The 20,107-nt window shown below is 31.8% G+C and overlaps 2 protein-coding genes across 3 annotated transcripts in view; both read right to left on the reverse strand.

The window, feature by feature from the left end:
• The window catches only part of MS3_00005435 (uncharacterized protein), a 95,696-nt gene that overhangs the window by 55,646 nt on the left and 19,943 nt on the right, over positions 1–20,107 (reverse strand). The window contains exons 5-9 of one of the 2 annotated variants that reach the window (XM_051213500.1): positions 16,066–16,348; positions 15,631–15,691; positions 11,103–11,536; positions 7,162–7,441; positions 4,632–4,718 (exon numbers count right to left, since the gene is read on the reverse strand). In XM_051213500.1, coding sequence (XP_051069489.1) covers positions 4,632–4,718; positions 7,162–7,441; positions 11,103–11,536; positions 15,631–15,691; positions 16,066–16,348 — 1,145 coding nt within the window. Of the gene's footprint in view, positions 1–3,771; positions 4,719–7,161; positions 7,442–11,102; positions 11,537–15,630; positions 15,692–16,065; positions 16,349–20,107 lie in introns of those variants that run through there. The other variant, XM_035733192.2, reaches the window with a different exon arrangement.
• MS3_00005437 (uncharacterized protein) lies at positions 1,077–3,382 on the reverse strand. Its single transcript, XM_051213502.1, has one exon. The coding sequence runs from the start codon at positions 2,756–2,758 to the stop codon at positions 1,643–1,645; it is 1,116 nt and encodes a 371-aa protein (XP_051069491.1). The 5' UTR covers positions 2,759–3,382; the 3' UTR covers positions 1,077–1,642.

The following is a 20,107-nucleotide window of genomic DNA, read 5'->3' on the forward strand; positions in this document are numbered from 1 at the left end:
GAAACAGCTATCTATTTTTTTCATGATTTTCAATAGTTATCCAACGAAAGTTAGCGTAAGAAGTGAATCATCAAATATTTTGTGATAGTCATATGCATTCAACAGTCTCTAAACATAAAGATGGGGGGACCTTACAAATAAAGATTAAATACTTTTCACCAACATTATAACACAACCTCAATAACCTTTGAAAATTTACAGACAATTTGCGAATTATTATGACAATATTCATTTATACTCCTACTTCCATATGAATAATTTAACTAAAATTGAATGCCGAAAATTTGAAGTGTCATAGGTGAATCAATTAAAAACTTCACATCTCCCATCATGAACAATTATACATACATACTTCCTGTTGATCGAAATAATCAATTCATCAGTTTTAGGTAACAGATATTAAAAATACAAGGAGACCACTACTACCTTTAACGTATCAACATAACACAGCTAAAATATTTTCCATTTAAAGAAATCTTACAATTAAGAACACTAATCTTAAAGAGAAAAACAAAACGTTTAGTATATAAACTATCAATGTCATGTAGAGATATTAAAGTGTTTTCTATTTAGACGACAATTCGTGAACTGTAATAACATTTCATGAAAATTTATTGGCGTAATATTTTGGAATAAAGAAGTGTTATTTTAATAGAAGAAAAAATAGATAACAACGAGCTCAATTAAATGTTCATTTTCCAATACCAAATCAGAAGTGTCTAAACATGTTTTAGTAAGACTGTTTTTATTCTGTAAATAATAGTGAATTGCTCTTTTTTTAACATTAGGTGATTTTAACATCTTAGTGACTTTGCAAATTCAAATTCAATTACATAATTTAAACTGATACATAAAACCATCAGGACGATCAGCAGAATTTCTATTCGTTCCTACGTACACCTCATCTAACACCATACACTAAAGTAGATGATAGTGAAAATCATAATGATGATTGCCTGTTTAAGGTGGAAATTACTAGTTTAATCATTTAACACATTCTTCAATCAATGAATACAGAGACCGACTGTGATTGAAACATCATTTAGAACAGAAAAAAACATAGAAAACCAAACAGTAAAACTATTTTACTTAGTATTTTATTACTGAACAAGTACATACTGTTGAAAGTTTATTATGTAGTATTTGAAACCCAAAAAAGAGCTTACATTAAACAAAACTAAATCTTATACAGATTACCTGACATCTCCCCTTATTTAAAAACATAATTAATAGAAAATATACCCCCAAGTGACCAACCAATTAAACATAAACTATATTGTTTATCTCTAAAAAAAATAAAGCAAATCAATAATCAAATGAATATAAACTTTTTCATTGTCATCAATTACATCTACTTCAAAAGAAAAAGAAAATTAATTTATTGAAATACAACGCTGAAAATGATTTTTGTTTGGTTCTATTTTTTGTTTTTCTTAGAAACAAAATTATGTTTATCATAAATAGTTCGTTTTTAGTTAGAAAAGAATTGATACAAATGAAATGAATGAATGAATGAATGAAGAAAAACAAAATAAAAAACTTTCACATCTATCATAATCATTTTTATGTTAGTTATAACAATAAAAAGATTATAGAAACATTTTTGAAAAAAAAAATTATTTAACATTGAATATAATTTTATTTAATTTCCATTACTTTTTGCCGGTACTTTTGAAGAACATTCCACAGAATATGTCGTCACTGAAACGTGTTTTAAATAATGACATTTTAATAAATGAAATAATACATGACGAAATTTTTTAATACGTACAGCATAAATAAAAATATTACATGATGTTTGAATAAATATTAAATGCCAAAAAATATCAGCAATATTATAAACAAGTCGAAGTGGTCCACGTAATTCATTTGGATCAGTTAATATTGATGGTAAAATAAATGAAATAATATAAGCAATACTTTGTGGTAATGATGCAATTAATGTAGTTACACATAATATAACTAAAACAATTGATGCAGATAATTCTTTTCTCTCTTCTAAATTATTAATAAATTTACGTCGATTATTTAATAATTTACGTAATTTGATCATAAATGCAATATTAAGACCGATCACAAATAAAAATTGGATTAAACAAGAATCGGATACAAAAGCATGATATATATTCAAGAATAAATCATTATAATTTAACCAACAAATTAATAAATTATTTGATAAATGCCAACCAACTACTATACCGTATGGTAACATTAATAAACAACTAATAATAATAACTAAACCAATTAAATACCATGCATAACGTTGTGGTATTTTACTATATTTCACAGGCATATAAACACATAAACAACGATCTATAGCCATTAACAATAATAAATTACCACCAAGTGTACATGAGAATGAATATGCAAATCTATGAAAACGACATAGATTTTCTGAAATATTAAATGTAAAAAGATATACATTTCCTAATGTAGCATATGGTAAACCTTTTGATGGAAATACCCATAACCAACCGAATAATATTTGTGTCAGTGCATCGGTTATCGCTAAAGCACCCATATAAATCATTTGTCTTGATGAATTTGGAATTAGACAGATAAATATTACTGCTATCAATATATTACTGATAATACCAAATGTAGAATAAATTGGGAATATATATGCAGATAGAAATCCTAATATACTTGATGTAATGCACATGACATAATCATTGGATTGACCACTGTAGAAATTTTCACAATCTTCAAGTAAATCCCATGGTGAATCAACAAATAACCAATCTGATCGATTAACCATTTGTTAAACTGATAATGATGATTATTAAGAGCAGACTTCAAATTTTATCCGACTTATATGATAAAACTGTATCCTATTTTTTTCTTCCAAAAATAAGTTGAAGATATTCCGCAGGTAGCATCAAAACGTCGTTAATTTGAGGAAATAATTGGAACCTAATCTCGAGTTTCAAAAATAACCAAGCATATGTCATATATATATTACCCACCCATTCTCCGAATATTTACTTGGTAAGTAATGCAGAAAATAAGGGTCATTACATATAGTGAAACACATATATAATCCATTCAACCCCCCTGTCAAAATCTTTTTTGTCATTTGATCTTCAACAAAGGTGAGGAATACAATTGAGAAGCTCAAAAATAAAAAAAACTACGCCCTATGTAACAAACTGATATACAATATTGCACACGAGGACTTTTATCTATATATGTATAGTTGATATTTATAAAACAATCCTCTTATTCATAAACAAGTACACACGTATACACACATGGAGATTCAAAAAGATAGTAATAATACTAAAAATACAATTAAAGTACAAACTGGGGACGTATTGAATTCGGAACAGTTAAATCGTAAACAAATGTTTAAATTAGAAAATAAATCATAAGTTAACGCCAACAGTAATTTTATTGATAACAATAAATAAGCGCGCATATCTATACATGCATGTATTTGCTTGTAAGGGGATTGGTTGGTGGTAGCCAGTTGAGTGGGGTAAATAATACGGGATTATCCAATAATTTCATTAAAATTGAATCATTCACTATTTACAACACATCATAAAACTAGTACGAGAGAGGAGAGAGAACACAGTGAACTACCATATGTATGCTTTAAATAATTAATTACGTTTCAATGAAACAGAATTATGATGAAACATGAATGATGATAGTAACAGCGATAAATAAAATGACACCATTTTAAATAACAATAAGAAACGAAGAAAAGCGATAACTAATAAAGTTGAATTGCCATTATTTCACAAGTTATATATGTGTAGAATGAAAAAAGATTCAACCATTCCATATGAATGATAAAAGTTATTTTAAAAAAGAAATTTATACTAAATTGTGAATGGAGCCGAAAACAAAAATCAAAAATAGTGTAATAGGTTTTAGGTCAAATAACAATTGTTTTTCTTATATGTTTTCTAAGGACAAAGACTTCAATCGTCGGTTATATTCATTAATGATAACAGTAATAATAATAATAATAATCGTCATGGGTAGAAGAAAAAAAGTATAACTAATATTTCAAATGAATGTAGTATAGAAAAAAATTTAAGTCAATTATAGAAAATAATAATAACTATCACTGAATAAATAGATTATAATGTACGGACGATAAGAGATTGATTACTAAAATTCACTGAAAAACAATGTACATATTCCAATATTTTTTCACAGTCTTGTAATAATACAGCTGAACAGAACAATACTGACAACATTATACGATTATTAAACAAATGTACTATGAATAAGAAAAACAATTACATAATACATTCATTTTTATGTACTTATTATTTTAGGAAGTTTGTGAAAATTGATGAATTTCTTTATTTCCAATGAAAAACAGATCTTAGAAAGATAACTATTGAAAATATACAAGGTATAACATGGTGCACTATTGAATATTGATTACATTTAGAAATGTAAACCAATAGGTATCAGTTCAGTAGTCTGAAGGGTAAGTACTCAGCGATAGGCTTTATATGTTTTGGGCTTCAGTACCTGGTGAGATAGTTCATGAGTATACACTGCTATGGAGTTCCATATTAGTTGTCCATTGTAAGTTTTTAATGGCTTTTTTAACGAAAGTCAATTCGTGATGTAAAACATACAGAAAAAATCTCAAGCAAATGACCTACCTCAGACAATGTTGTATTGTCAATAAAACTTAAAATATTCTTTGTACGACAAAATTTTTTATATGGAATAGGTGAAGTTAGACCATCCTAACAAAAAAAAGAAAGAGAAAAGAAATTATTTAGTAAGGAATTTTTGTCGAAGGAAATAGCAAGCAAGGAAAAACATTGAAGACAGTCGTATGAAGTCTCGGTAAATTTTTTTATTGTGGCTAATACTGGTATTCAGGATTCGTGTTACACCTAATTGCGAAAATAGGATGTATTTAAACTTGCACCAATATTTACTCTATTAAGCAAGACCAGCGTAATAAATGAGGCCTTGATTAGCAAAACAATTTATTGTGTAGTGCAAATCCCACTGTATTTGTAAAATATGGAAGCGATACATTAAATACTCTACATGCAAATTTTCATTTAGTTGTCTCTTACGAACTCCAGAGCTTCTTCTTTCCTGTTTTTATTTTGATTGCTTTCTGGTTCCCTTTCTCTTCATTTTCATCTTATGTACGTAAAATTCTACTTTCGATTCCCGACACACTACTTATATTTGCCTGTACAAGTAGAGGGTGATGAAATGTAGTCTTGAGTATCAATAACAGGAAAACATAAACACTAACTAATAATTAAACAAAGTGCTTCAGAATATTTCAGTTCATAAATCTGGGTGTCAATTTAGGAGAATTGAAAAAGGGAAATCAGTTCGAAGAATTATAAAATTCAATTATGACATATATCAGCAAACTACTTAAACTTCATACACATAAATCTTAGTCGTTCAAAAGGATGTAACGTAGAACTTGGCACATATGTTCATTGGTGCAATTTTCCGCAACTCATCCGTACAACTAGATTCCAGAGTAGTATGAGTAAACAATATTAGTAATAATGTAAAATATGAGGTATAGACAATATGATTCAAGAAGAAAAAATAAATTCGTAGCATTAAAAACATTTTTATAGTAAATAAGAGACCTAGAATCTAAGGAAAGACAAAGAGTAAATGTACCTGCACCACTGATAACGATTATGATCTATGTCACCCAGGGTTTCTGATCATTAGTTAAGATAGCCCTGCGTATCACAACCAGGTGGTCAACACTTACACATATGAATCAGTTCAACAGTCAAGGACTCCATGGACTGATACTAGGTTTTCATTTAACTACTCCTAGCTTACTTTTAACCTACTGCTGCACTACCCAGCATCGTTCGTCGAAGGTAGGTGGTGGTAGGGCATATACTACACATTTCCCTGTCACATCAGTCGACGAACATTCCCTAACTCATTACGCTATTTGTCATTTTCTCATAGTACTCGACGCTTAATCTCAGCATTTTTCATTCGGTGATCCCAGAATACACAACTAATACATCGATCAAATATCCTTTATTTTTAACAAACACATTCCCAAGCCACTATATATACCCATATATATAAACGAGTTCTGGATATCTAAGAAAATTAATAAGGTGTGTTATAGGACCTCACTATTCCACACAAACCTGAAAATATTACGAAAAAAATTATTGCTTAAAAGGTGTCGCTGTTATAAAAAGTTTCATGAAATGCGTTTTTACCTTTGTACTGAAATATAAGACATCGAAGTTTGACTTTTGATAATTTACAACCCGTTTTAGATTTTCAGATATCATTAATCCCAAGAATACTGATTTTTTGGTCGCCATGTTTTGTAAGTAGTATTTCAAGGTAATACAGATAGATTGATCTCAGACTTACAAGAATGGAAAACGATTAAAACGTAATACAATAAAGACTAGCTTAGTTTACCATTAAAAACAACGCGTTTGTTCTTAAAGTGCGATTCATGTATTGTTAGGGATTTCATGAATTGTTGGTCTACCAAGGTTAATACAACTCAAGGCAAGTGAAGGAGTAAACAATTCAACATATTTGGCTTATGAGAAGCTAGCAATCGTAAAAACTTGGATAAATTATTTCCTTTATGAAATGGAAAATGAAATTCCATAGGCTAAAGCGTTTTGTACGTCCTGAAGATTATGAATTGGTAAATGCCCCAAATTTTCAAAAAGTAAACGTTGTGAACTAGCAAAATATAGACTTAAAATGTCATTTCTTCTCACTCATTACTTTATGAAGTTTAAATTACTTAGGACGAAAATGGTTCAGCAATATCATGAATCTATTGAAGTTGTCTAAAACCAAAGTGTTTGCCTCTATGCCTGAAAAACTTTGGTTCGATCTCTGATCAGATCGTGATGTTTACTGTTGAGAAGTCTTACAATAGAACGAAAAACTGTCTAGTGCTTCCTGACTATCAATGACTCTTCGGCTAAAATTAGTTTTAGACGCAAACCACAAGAAATAGGAACTGTAGAATATGCTGTAATCTAATATTCTAAGCAACGGAATTAATGTTCCCACTCAAAGCATTTGGACATCAGGTCAGAGCAAGTAGCGTAAACACAAACTTAAAACCAATCGTTTCTGATGGTCAACACAATTAATTATTATCCAATTAAAATAATTAAAATTTATTTTATCACCTACATGTTTCAAACGTTGTTCATCCAGCAGAATATTACTATCAAAATAAAGTTGATTAAAGCATTCATAAGTATAATTAAAAATTAAATCGGTGAAATTTCCAGTTTTATGCATCTCATTACTTTCCGATGATAGTTTTGCTGTTGGTGGTGATATTGATGAAGATGGTGATATAATCGATGTTGTAGAATATGGTATTTGAAATCCAACTGGATCAACTAGAATTAATTGAGCTACAACATTAAATTGACTAGATAAATCTGATTTCGGTGTAGACAAACAACTGGAAAAGAAAAACAAAATAATTAAGTAAAATTAATGAGACGTTAATAGTAATAAATGATAGCTTTATTCAATGCTATGAAACTCAACAGTATACAAGTTTGTGGAGGTTTTTAACCATTTATATCACGAACTACCTGCTTCGTTCTGGGCACCCGATCAGTATCACAGCCCTCACACAAATCGAATGATTTATGTGGCGCATATATACTTTGTGCCTCCTTGTAGCAATGTTTATGTGTTTAAATAAATATCACGAACCGACCTTATTTGGACATCCACTGAAAAGTGAAAAGCAGTGGACTTCTCAGTAGTACACATCTACCACCCAACCACAAGGAATTGAACCCAGGACATTTAGTTCATCGTACAAGAGCCTAATCTCCAGACCAGTCGACCGACATTATGTGGTCTATAAGTCTAACTTCAACAATTTCGCAATACTTCGTGATCATTTTCGATTATTCTTGCCAGGTAACCGCCTCACATATTTGAATACCACTGGACAATGCTTCTTACGAGAAATCAGAAAAATATCTCTCAAAATTAGCCACCAGTGAAGGTATCCTAGAGATTAAGTGCTTGATTGCGAAACCAAAGGTATTGGGTTCAATGACCGGTGGAATCGTAAATGTGCACGACCGAAAAGTGCTATAGTGAAATGAAGTATCTGTTAGTGCATGTTGGTTTTTAATGGATTTTGAAATTAGGTTAGTTCGTGATATCAATAATTATAAAATTCGCTACATTAACCAACTCTCAGTAGCGAGTGTGCAATGTTGCTCCAAACGTAATAAATAATATAGACAAAATAGACTAGTGGTACATACAAATATATTGCAGTTAAACTGAACGCAATTTATTGAAGCAAAGTTTAAAAGTTTGCAAGAGTTATGCACTTTATTCTAATGAATTAGATATTTACTACCAAATTCACTAGATGACTTTAAGCAACTCTAGTGGATATTGGAATTTAGCAACTGAACGCCTAAAGGCACTGTCAAATCAGTAAAAATTGGAATCAGTGAATATTTTTGTAAGATAAATTCACAATTTGTGTCTTTACTTGATCTCGTTTTCCTGAGGTGAAAATAAACTTTTGAAAAGGCGTCATGTTCATGCAATTTATTCTTTATAAAATATTCCTTTCTGCGATAACACGCATCGAGCCTTATTCAGAATTTTAGACTGAGTTAAAACTTGGACAGTGACTTCGAAGATATATTCACTTTTTTGAGATTTTATGGATCAGCTTACACTATTTTTCCTATGAGTAACTCGATTTTCTCAATTGTGAGTGTTATATTTAAAATCACCTACCTAGCACCCACTGTAATGGTTTGATAAAAATAAAAAAAGTCCTCTACCAACTAAGTTGTTACATATACCCTTCATATATATATATATATATATATATATATATATATATATATATATAATTTAATGTATTTGTCCCTCGTTTTTTAAAAGTGTACACGCGAAAGAAAGTATACCAGTAATGGTAGTGATTATGTATGAGACTTCTAGTACTTAGCATCGCAACAAGTTCTAAGACTTTTATATTAATGGGTAATTATGTACAGTTAACACACGTAGATATTCAATTCAAACAAATGTAAAACAAGAATATTAATTGCAAAATTTACACGGTTGAAAAGGTGGCCTGCATATTTGACGAGGTCGCCGAAACCATTATTTTCTATATTAAATTATTATATTCACAAAAGACTATATATGAATAAATCCACAGCTAGTTATGACAACAGAACAATTGACTTGATATAAACTATTGGAATAATCCCAGTGACTAAACTAATAATTTATTCACAGAACGGATTTCATCAGTCACAATCCAATCAGTATGTGAATATAGAAATATTGAGGGAAATTAGGCCAATTTGCTTGCAAGAGATGACAAATAACTTAGCAATACACACAAAAAGGAATCCTTAGTATAAAATAAACAATTCTTAATGATTTTGTAAAGCGTAACAATAATGTTTTAAATAATGTAATTATGCATAATTTGATTGATCTCCACTATTGTTAACCGTCACAACAACTACTTTATGACAAATATCAACAACTTTTTCTATGTAAGTATATCATATTATTTATTTATAAGTACCTTATTTTTACTAGAAAATAATTCTCGTGCTTTGTTGGAATATATAGCGAAATCAATTGAAAATTGTTGACTGACATCTTACTAAACAATAAACTAACTAGGAATCATAGAATTTAATGCAAATACGCTACTCAGGTTTAGATACTGAACAAAATACTTAGACTTTTAACACCAGCCAATTCCCTAGTTTAATATATGTGGATAGATCTCAAACTCGAGGTCGTTAAAATGAGTGTCAAATATATAGACTAAGCAAATGTTATGAAAGTATGAATTGAGGTACTCATACAAAGAATGCCACCATTAACAAAAGCTTTTTAATTCTTGAGATTACATCCATAAAATATGCCGGTAATTCAGGATAGTAACACCAAGTGAATGATCGTCACAGTACCCGAATACGCATTGCTGAACCTCTGCATTAATAACACGATGTTGCTACTGAATGTCGTCCATCCTTCGGAGAAACCAATGATGGAACACAGAAAGTCATCTGACACTGTCAGCTCTGAAGGATCAGGTTTCGAAATTATGGAGCAGAACCACTCCCACAGAACCATTGCAAACCCAACCCATTACATACAAACTAACATCATGATGGTGTTAAAGATTGGCATAAGCTTCTCTGGTTTTCAATATATATAAGTTGATGACATCTACCACACCACGACTAGCAATCATATATCTACCCAGATAAAAGATTTTTTGAACTACTTCTATAAGATCACTACAAGAAGTGCCAGAACAAACTCCTGAGTCATGTAAAAGTACCTGGCATTTAAAACGTTAAAAATACATCCCATGTTCATGGACACTATCTGCCAAATGATGGAGTGCGATTTTTACAGCTCGTTTATGATCGCACGGTGAGATAATATCAGGGTCAAAAAGTATTTATCCAGGTGATAGATCACCTACTTCCATCAAGCTGTTTTGCAAATGTTATCGATGACAAGAATAAAGAGAAATGATGATATATGAGACAACCTTGCTTAACTCTACTGTTGAACCGTAACAATAGAAAAATATGTCTGTGAATACTTACTCTATTTCAAACGTTTGTGAACAGACCCCTTAAAGTGTTAATCAACTTCTAATTCACAAAACTGATCATGAGGCAACCAGAGAATATAATTCTACCCAATAAATAAAAGATTGTCACATAAATAAACCAATTGTTGATCTATGTGTTTAAATTTTCCTCAGCAACACATAGTAAACAATAAACTTATAATCATCCATAAATCTCTGCTATTATTACAGTTTTCATTTGTAAATTTATATTTATACAATAACAAAATTATTTACAACAAAGTGATAATTCTACTTAAGCTATTTATTTATTTTAATCATTCACTTTCCATATAAAATCAAAGCCGTCAGGTTGGCAATACAATTTTTTTATTAATATTACCTAAAACTAATGAAATAATAATTATTGGAAATATCCGGTTACGTAAAATATTATTAAATATTTTTCCAAAAAAAATTAAAAAAAATAAAAAATCAATTTCATATAAACAAATAAACATACCGATTAATTAAACTAATTAATATATCAATAATCATATTGTAAAGATCTTGTACAAATGCATGTAAACAATTTTTAGCAGTCCATTTTATACAATATTGATTATCATTATTATTCTCAATATGATGGTGATGATGATGATAATAATGATTTGTTGTTGGTTTACGAAGTACTGGATAAAAAATAAGTTCATTTAAAGTATCCAATGAACAATGTAGTAAATAAGCAGCATATTGAGCTGATTGATAATTTGTAAAATATAATAAATTTTTTTCATTTAATTCATTACAATATCCAGCACAGCCTAAATGATAAATTACAGCTAATAAACGTGTTATCCCTCCTGTTAACCATTCATTTTTTATATCAAATTGTAATAATTCAGCATCATGACATAATTGTTGCCAAAATTTTTTAGCTAATATTTTATCTTCAGGCTAAATTTTATTTTATTTATTATTTTTAAAAAAAATAAGCAAAACAGTATTATTAGTATGGGGATTTATGGAGATTGTAGTATTTTAACAGTTGAATTTATATGTCGATCAAAACTAGACCACCATTGAAAATCTGAAAGCACTGGACGACCGTTTCGTCCTATTATGGGACTCCTCAGCAGTGTGCATCCACGATCCCGCATAGGAGACTGGAATGAATAAATTTCTGATATTAGTTAATTATATCAGTTGAAATTAACACTATTAAAAATAAAATATCGACCATTGAAATATGATCAGGAATCTTAAAAATTACAGTAATAAAGAAGAAATGAGGAAAGAATAACACATTAGTTAGAACCTTAGTTGCACATTAACGATGTACCTATATTTCCAATGTTCCAATCTTACTAAAGTCGATATTACATATTTAAGTAAACTTGGCAATGACATGTTTGATCAGTTTAGTTAGTAAAATTTCACATCCAAGTAGACTAATTCATTTTCACTTGAAAATCTTAACTTTAAACTATTGTTCAGCTGAGAAGTACGTTCATTAATCAACTATAATCATTAATTAATTAATATATAATTAACTGTTATTTATTAAATTTCAACAAATCAATTATAGATAAAGATATTGTCAATCTATACAGAAAAGTTAATTACTTAATATGACCTGAAAATTCTAACGTCGATCAATAATCCAGTCAACTTATGGTATGAACTGGAAGTTCAGTCCCTAAATAAACAAAATAAATATAGTTATCAGTATAGGGTTATGGAAATTGTTAAGCTTAGATTAATATAATGAATGGATCAGTGCTAGACCACCATTGAAAACCTAGAATCACTGGACGGCCGTTCCACCCCAGTGTGGAACTCTTCAGCAATACGCAGTGCGGGATCCTGGATGTGCACCGCTGAGGAGTACCATTCATACTGGGACGAAAGGGCCGTCCAGTGCTTCCAGGTTTTCAATGGTGGTCTGGCACTGATTCATTCATGATATCAATCTAAAAATTAATATACATAAAGTTTCTTTTAAAATAAATTAGTTTAAATTTATTTTCCTACAAAACAAGATTTTTATTCAATTGTTGCTTAATCCTTCAATGCAGAGGAAGTTAACGGCGACAATTCAGTGATCAGTGAAGGTAAACAATGTAGTGAATTTTAGATGAAATTGAACCAGCTTATTTCATGCTTATCTCAATGTAATGATTATATAAATAGTATAATTATCACCAAAGACATACTGACTAAATTCAGTAACCAATTTCAGTAATTGGAATTTTAATTTTTTAAAGGTTTATTTCAATGAAAATATTTGTATAGTTTTGAAATGATTATTGTTACACAATGATATTAGTTAAGTGATATTAAAAGCCATGGAAAAGTATCGGACAATTGTTCCGACTAAGTTTAAAACTCCCCTGATCAGTTTACATAAATTCACATAGGAGAAATGGTGGGTCAATGGTTAAGGCGTTTATTTCTCAGCTACAAAACCATAGGTTCGAACCCAGCCTCATCTACTTTGTTTTGAGCAACCAGTCATTCGCAAAACCTACATAGATACAATGTTGCTTAGAATATAATTACATCAATCTGTATCTGGTAAATGAGTTAGTTAGTGTCCAGGACTCTACCTGAATATTGAATAAATACTTGCATTATCCGAAGTAATTAAAAAAAATCAAAGACGATTCTTAAAATCTAAAAAAAATTTTGATTTCTAAAAACTAAATATAATTTACTGAAAAGTAAATCATTTATAAATTATTGAGATCATATGATGACTACTACTACTACTTGGAAAGTGTCTTTAGATGATGATCGTTTACAAAGTTCATATCAAAAGATACACATTGATGACTAAAATGAAAGTTTATTTTGCTTTCATACAATAATAAAGTTTTTCTTTGAAACAGATAAATGATTATTATAGACAGGAATGATAATTGAATTTTCACAGCAAATAAATCCTTGATTGTACAAGCTTTGAGCCGATTACCAAGAGATAAATTGACTCATTATAATCCATAAACTGAAAAATAAGAGCCAACTATTAATTACGTTTCAAGTTCAAGTCATATTCAACTGTTATATGAACACATGCAATACATGATTAACTGAATCCTTCCACATTAGTTCCCTACAAATCCACATCGTAGAGTACTGATAACATCCTACTTCTTTCTTAGTTTCTACATCTGTACTAATAAATCAATCGATCAACAAAGATTATTCTTGGATAGTTCCTAATTAAAATCAGATAAATCCATTTTAATGAAGTTTTTTTTTCTTTTTACTAATCCAAGTGAGTATTTGGATAATCAAAGTTTTTAAAGTAGGCAAGCAAAAATCGGACAACAATACTGACAACAATAATATCAACATAATAATTGTTATGCAGAAGACGATAAATAAGTGAAAATAATGCTGCCAAAACAAACGCACATAAACAAACACACAAATGTCAATCATATAGAAACAAGACAAAATAACAATAGATCTGCATATTACTCAAATAAAACACATTTCTATAACAGAAAAACTATGTATATGTTGGATATAAATACTCACCGTACAAATAACATTTATTTGTGTATAATATATAAATTCTGTTTTTAGTCATTTAAATGTGAAATACAATTCATAATACTATTAGTTACTATCATCCTCATATTTGTCATCAAATGGATATGCAGGTAAGTGGTCTTAATCATGACATCACTAAACTGAAAACTAAAATGTAATCCTTTAAAAAAATGTCGATGAGTACACAACAATGTCGTAGTAACATTAATATTTTACTGTATACAAAGGGTTAGTAATTAAATTAAAATGAAATATGTAAAGAACAGAGAAAGAGAGAAATTCATAAAGGATGAAAAGAGAAAAACATGTAGGACTGATAAAGTGATAAGACCAAAACAGTATTATGAAGTACGTTAGTAGATCAATCATTTAATCACTTATGAACAATTTAGAATCTGACATATATATGAATCAATTTAAGTTACCACCCCGCAACATATCAGCATAAAGAGATGAAATTAACAATAAAAATTGTAGAGTGATTGAAGTAGTAACAGTATCAGTAATAACACGAATGATCATGGCGTAAACAGTAGGATTCAAAAATAAACACTCAATTCATAGATTGCAAAGTATAAAATAATGTCAAAACTCAAAATCTAAGCGAAAGAAATGTATGAGTTCATTTATGTCACGTTAGGTAGTTATTGGGCAAAAGTAATGTGTTTTAATCACCTCAATCGATGAAAATTTATCATATTATCAACTGATTCGCCATTTGTGTGCAGCAGTTTGCATTTATCTTTAACATTGTTCCCTCAGTCGTCCAAGTAAACGCGAGCAATGCTTCGAAGGTATCCATGATCGAATATAAGTAACTTACGAATGTCCTTTATTTTAAAGGCCATATTTCAAAGTAGGACAGAACAAACTGCTGATCAATGTACTCATCGTTTGTTTGGTAGGTCGACATTTCATTTATGCTATAGGTGACATAAGTTAGAATAGTCAATAAATCTTTCAGAATTCGTGACAAGATTTCCTCATGATATCATCACTGACTGATATGAAGTCATAAACCATATACTGAATAGCAAGGTATGACTGCAATTTTGAGATAATTGGGGTTCTAGAAAAACCAAACCCGTCTACACTCAGTACTGCAGTCAGAGAATTGGCATGTAATAATCTTAGGATAAAAGATATTGAAAAGGTCAATTCAATTTTCTTAGAAATGATTTATTTGACAAACTGATTCTGAAGATAATGTTGTGCTGTAAAATTAGGTCCTCTCTGATTATGTATTTTGTTCGCATTTCACGGTTCGAATTACTAATAACTCAGTGATATTTGCTAAACCAAAATAATTTATGAACTTCATGTTTTTAAATGACGAAACCCTATATAATTAAAATGCTACCTTCACTTTTTATCACCTTGAATACGCCTTTAAATTAACATTTATTCTGTAACTGTTTTCAGAACATAAATATATTTAATCACTTAGAAAAAATAATGTCAATTTAAGTAATAAAAATACAGTTACTTACACGATGTAAACGAGTCATAAACAAGTTTGGCACATCCAGATCAGTTAGAAATAATTCGCGTCTGAAATGAACAATAAGACACAAATCAAATTCGAAATATTTTGAACAAAAAAAAACATATGTAATACGTTAAAGATCTCAACAATTACCGTTCAACTCTTAAGCTGAAGATGTAACTACTGAGTTAATAAATTACAATTCTGGACAAAAACTGATATCTGTTCAACAGAAAACATGTGAAAAACGTCGAACGGATATCACTAATTCACTGTTAACTAGCAGAAAAATACTAAAAAATACAGAATGTTGAACCACTATACTTTATAGTTGGAGCAGAGTCAACCGCTCCACTATCCGCCTTATAACATAGAGACCTATTAAAATCTAGTCAACAAGGAATTTTGAATATTTATGAAACAGATTACAAAAACTAACCTTGACTCTTCATCCAAACCGGCTAACATATAGTAAAATATATGGAAATTAGGTTCCCCTTCAGGACGATCAGTGACACGACTACGTTCAAATAATAATAATCTTGTTGTCAGACCTGTTACAATTAAACTAATATCTTCCGGTTGATTAACTATTGGCAAAGAATGGGTATTAGCAAATTCTAATGAGAATAAACGTAATGCTCGACTTCCATTAGTGTTGAGAATAATACGTGAACAGGTGAATGAATCAAGCATATTGAAGAGTGCACGTAAACGACATTCTACAGTTTCAAAAAAGGAAGACATACAGATGAACTATGCAAATAAGTGCATGATTGTTTATTATTACCATTATTACTTATCGCGTAAATAGTATATGTCACCATGAAACATGTAAACAAAACGGAAACAATATAGATAATTATATTCCAATGATAAACTGAAATACGAGGTTAACCAACGTTCTTCAATGATATTTGAACGGATAAAGATAGGAATTTATAAATCACTGGCTTGCAAGATCCATGCTTGATTAATTAAATCTTATATTTCAAGCTTATTCTATCCCATTTGGTTTGAATGAATAATGGGTTATTACAATTAACTCTATTGAAACAGTTTGCGTAATCAACTTGAATTTGTACTCATTGAATCATACTTAGGGTATAATTCGTAATTCGGGTTGTTGTATAAAAGGACTATTAATATTTGAAGTTGGTGGAGAGCGATATCCACTAGCTTGTCAAACCGTCACTATACCATTCCAACAGTTAAAATTTTATCGCTCGGTTGATATCAAACACTGTCATAGAAATTGGAAAGTATGTGTGGTTTGTAACTATTTGATTAAAATTCTGTTAGAATCATATTATTATTTATATATTTATTTGAACAAATAAATATTGGTACAGTAGGGCACCAAATATATATACGCCACACAAAACAATGAGAATGGGAGGAGAAAAAAGAAAGAAGGTAAGGAGCGTAAAAGAAAAAAAAGAAGAACAATAACGACCAGATTAGTGTAAGGCAGTGTAATAATAATAATAATATTAATAATAATAATAATAATAATAATAATAATGAGGGAAACGGAAAGGTACAATCAGAAGAAATCCTTCAGTTAAGAAAGATACAACCACTTTTATGAAGAAAGTAAAAGAAGGTTACAGCATGATCGCCACTGGCTTCTATTCTGAGTCATATCTGACGTCTCTAGCCACTGTGTCACACCATCTCTCGGACCCCGGTCAGGGAATCAAGAAGGACCAACACAAGCCAGATCTTTAAAGCTTTCTTTCATACCCCGACACCATGTCATACACTGACTACCTCTTCGCCTTTTCCAACCAGTCCCACCGTCGGCAAATAATGCACGACGTGGAATTCTCTGGGACGACATTCGGAGAACATGTCCAAGCCACAGAAGTCGGTGTTTCAAGATGGTGACACCAATTGAATTATTATCTCTGTGCCCGAACACACGATGCCGAACCTCTGCATTACTAACATGGTGTTGCCACTGGATGTCAGCAATCCTTCGGAGACAGCGATGATCGAACGCAGAGAGTCGTCTAACATCCTCAACTCGGAGAGGCCAGGTTTCACAAGCATAGAGCAAAACTGCTCTCACCGACGCGTTGTACATCCGATCTCTTACGGCCAAACTAACATCACGAAGGCGCCAAAGATGGCCCAGATTGGCATAAGTCGCTCTGGCTTTCACTATACGTGCATTGATCTTATCACTCACGCCACCATCAGCACTTATGCAGCTACCCAGATACACGAACTTCTCGACTACTTCTATCTGCTCACCATCCAGAGTGAGTACAGGATTAGAATCCTGTCAGTCTTGTAGAAGTACTTTGCACTTCGAAGGTGCAAAGCACATACCATACCTACGGACACTGATTGCCAACTGATTAAGTGCGGATTGCATGCCTTGGGCATTATCGCACAATAAGACAATATCGTCCGCATACTCAAGGTCGAGAAGTCTTTCTCCAGGCAACAGATCCACGCCGCCATTACTTACATTCATCAGAGCTGTTTCCAGAATGTCGTCGATGGCAAAGTTGAAGAGGAATGATGAGATTGAACAACCCTGTACAACTTCACTTCTTGAATGGAACAATGGAGAAAGGTGGTTGTATGCCCTAACTCTACCCGAGGTGTTTATATATAGGGCCTTTAAGATGTTAATAAACTTCTCAGGTACACACTTCTTCAATAGACAATCTCAGAGAACAGTCCTGTCCAACGAATCGAAGGTAGCCCTAATGTCAAGAAACATTACGATTGTTGGTGTTTCATAGGTATGACGGTGTTCTAACATTTGGAGGACGGTGAAGACATGATCAAAACATCCTCAACCGGAACGAAAATCAGCCTGCTACTCGCGAGTCAATCTTTCTCGGGTTTTGAACAACCTACGAAGTATGACGGAAGCCAATAGCTTGGACGCAATCGGAAGTAGACTTATCCCCCGATAGTTGTTACAGGAACGACGTGAACCCTTTTTAAAGATAAGGACAACTATCGACTCATTCCATGACGTTGGTACACTCTCTAGTTCCCAAACCTTTGTAAACAACACAGTCAGTTCCTTAGTCAGAAAGTCACCACCATCTTTAAAAAGAGCCGGAGGTAAGTCATCCGGGCCCGGTGATTTGTAGCGTTTCAAGAGTTGGAGTTCCTTGCGAACTTCCGCCTCATTTGGTGGATCAGTCGTCACCGGCCATGGAGTGCAGGACAGTCTGACCGATGTTGCCGGAGCAGCAGGCCAGTTGAACGGCCTTTCGAAAAATTCTGCCCATCGCCAAGACGTCGATGGATGTTAGTGATTGGCATCCCGTCATCCTCACAGATTGTTTCGCTCACACCAGACTTCTCGCTGCCAGTGGCTTGGATGAGTTGAAAGAGCTTCCGAGAGTTAACAGATGCAGCTGCTGCTTCCAGCTCATTAACACGCTCCGACCACCAGGCTTCTCGGTCCTTACGCAAGCTTTGCCCGATTTCATTACGTAACATCCTTGGTTTGTGGTCAAACTCACGGTCACCCGGAGTAGACCATCGGGCTTCGATGAGTTGTAAGGAGCCTGAAGAAACCCAGTGCTTATAAGGGGGACGTTTCGCGAAGCCGCAAGCGGCTTTACTCGCCATTTTCATGGCGTCATGCAATTGCAACCAATTCTCATCTATACTTTTCGGTGTAATGGTTGCTAGCCTAGAAGCTAGCTCGGTTCGATAATTAGTCGCAATAGAAGTTGCAACCAACTTGCTGACATCAATCCTTTGGTGACGGTCACTTCGTTGGCCATTGAAAAGTAAGGTAAGATTGGCGCAGACCAGGGCATGATGAGAGTCCAGATAGGTACTCCAAAAGGAGCGACAGTCTTGTACACAACCACGCCAGCGGTAGATGATCGTGATGTGATCATAGATCGAATGTGACAGGAAAATTGCGTGGGTAATGTCAAGGTTAGGCTCAGGTTTGTAAGCAGTTTTTATTAAATTAAGTGGTTGAAACATGTATAATTCTTGCGCAATACATTGGCTTACTACTGGAAGACAGTAGTGAACAGTCTATCACAATCAGAATACAACATACAATGTAACAACCACGATTAGGTGCACGAAAATGAAACTTAACCATTAGTTGGTTTGCGAACGATGACGACTGTCATTAGCATTGTTTTAATAAGATAACCAAGTGCTATACAATCTCATCCAAGCGAAGCTTCAACCATATTCCAACTTTTATTTTATAGTAATAATGAAAATCTCTCATTATTTTTTAAAACAAAATATTCTTATTAAGATAAATGGAATGCGAATATTTTCATGTGAAACTCATCGACGAATTTTCTTGATAATACATGTTATCAAATAATGAACTGTGAAAGACAATGGCGATGGATAAATAGTGAAGTCATTTATCATATCTTGTTAGAAAGTTTGTAACGTAACCATAGTAACTACCTGACAAAAATCGATCATCAACACTTGCAAAAATTCCTCCTCCATACTTGGTTTAC

The sequence above is a fragment of the Schistosoma haematobium genome, chromosome 3, assembly GCF_000699445.3.
Source record: "Schistosoma haematobium chromosome 3, whole genome shotgun sequence".
Taxonomy (NCBI): domain Eukaryota; kingdom Metazoa; phylum Platyhelminthes; class Trematoda; order Strigeidida; family Schistosomatidae; genus Schistosoma; species Schistosoma haematobium.

Coding starts and splice junctions, on each gene's coding strand:
- MS3_00005437 (XM_051213502.1), bottom strand. CDS start 2,758: ATGGTTAATCGATCAGATTGGTTATTTGTTGATTCACCATGGGATTTA.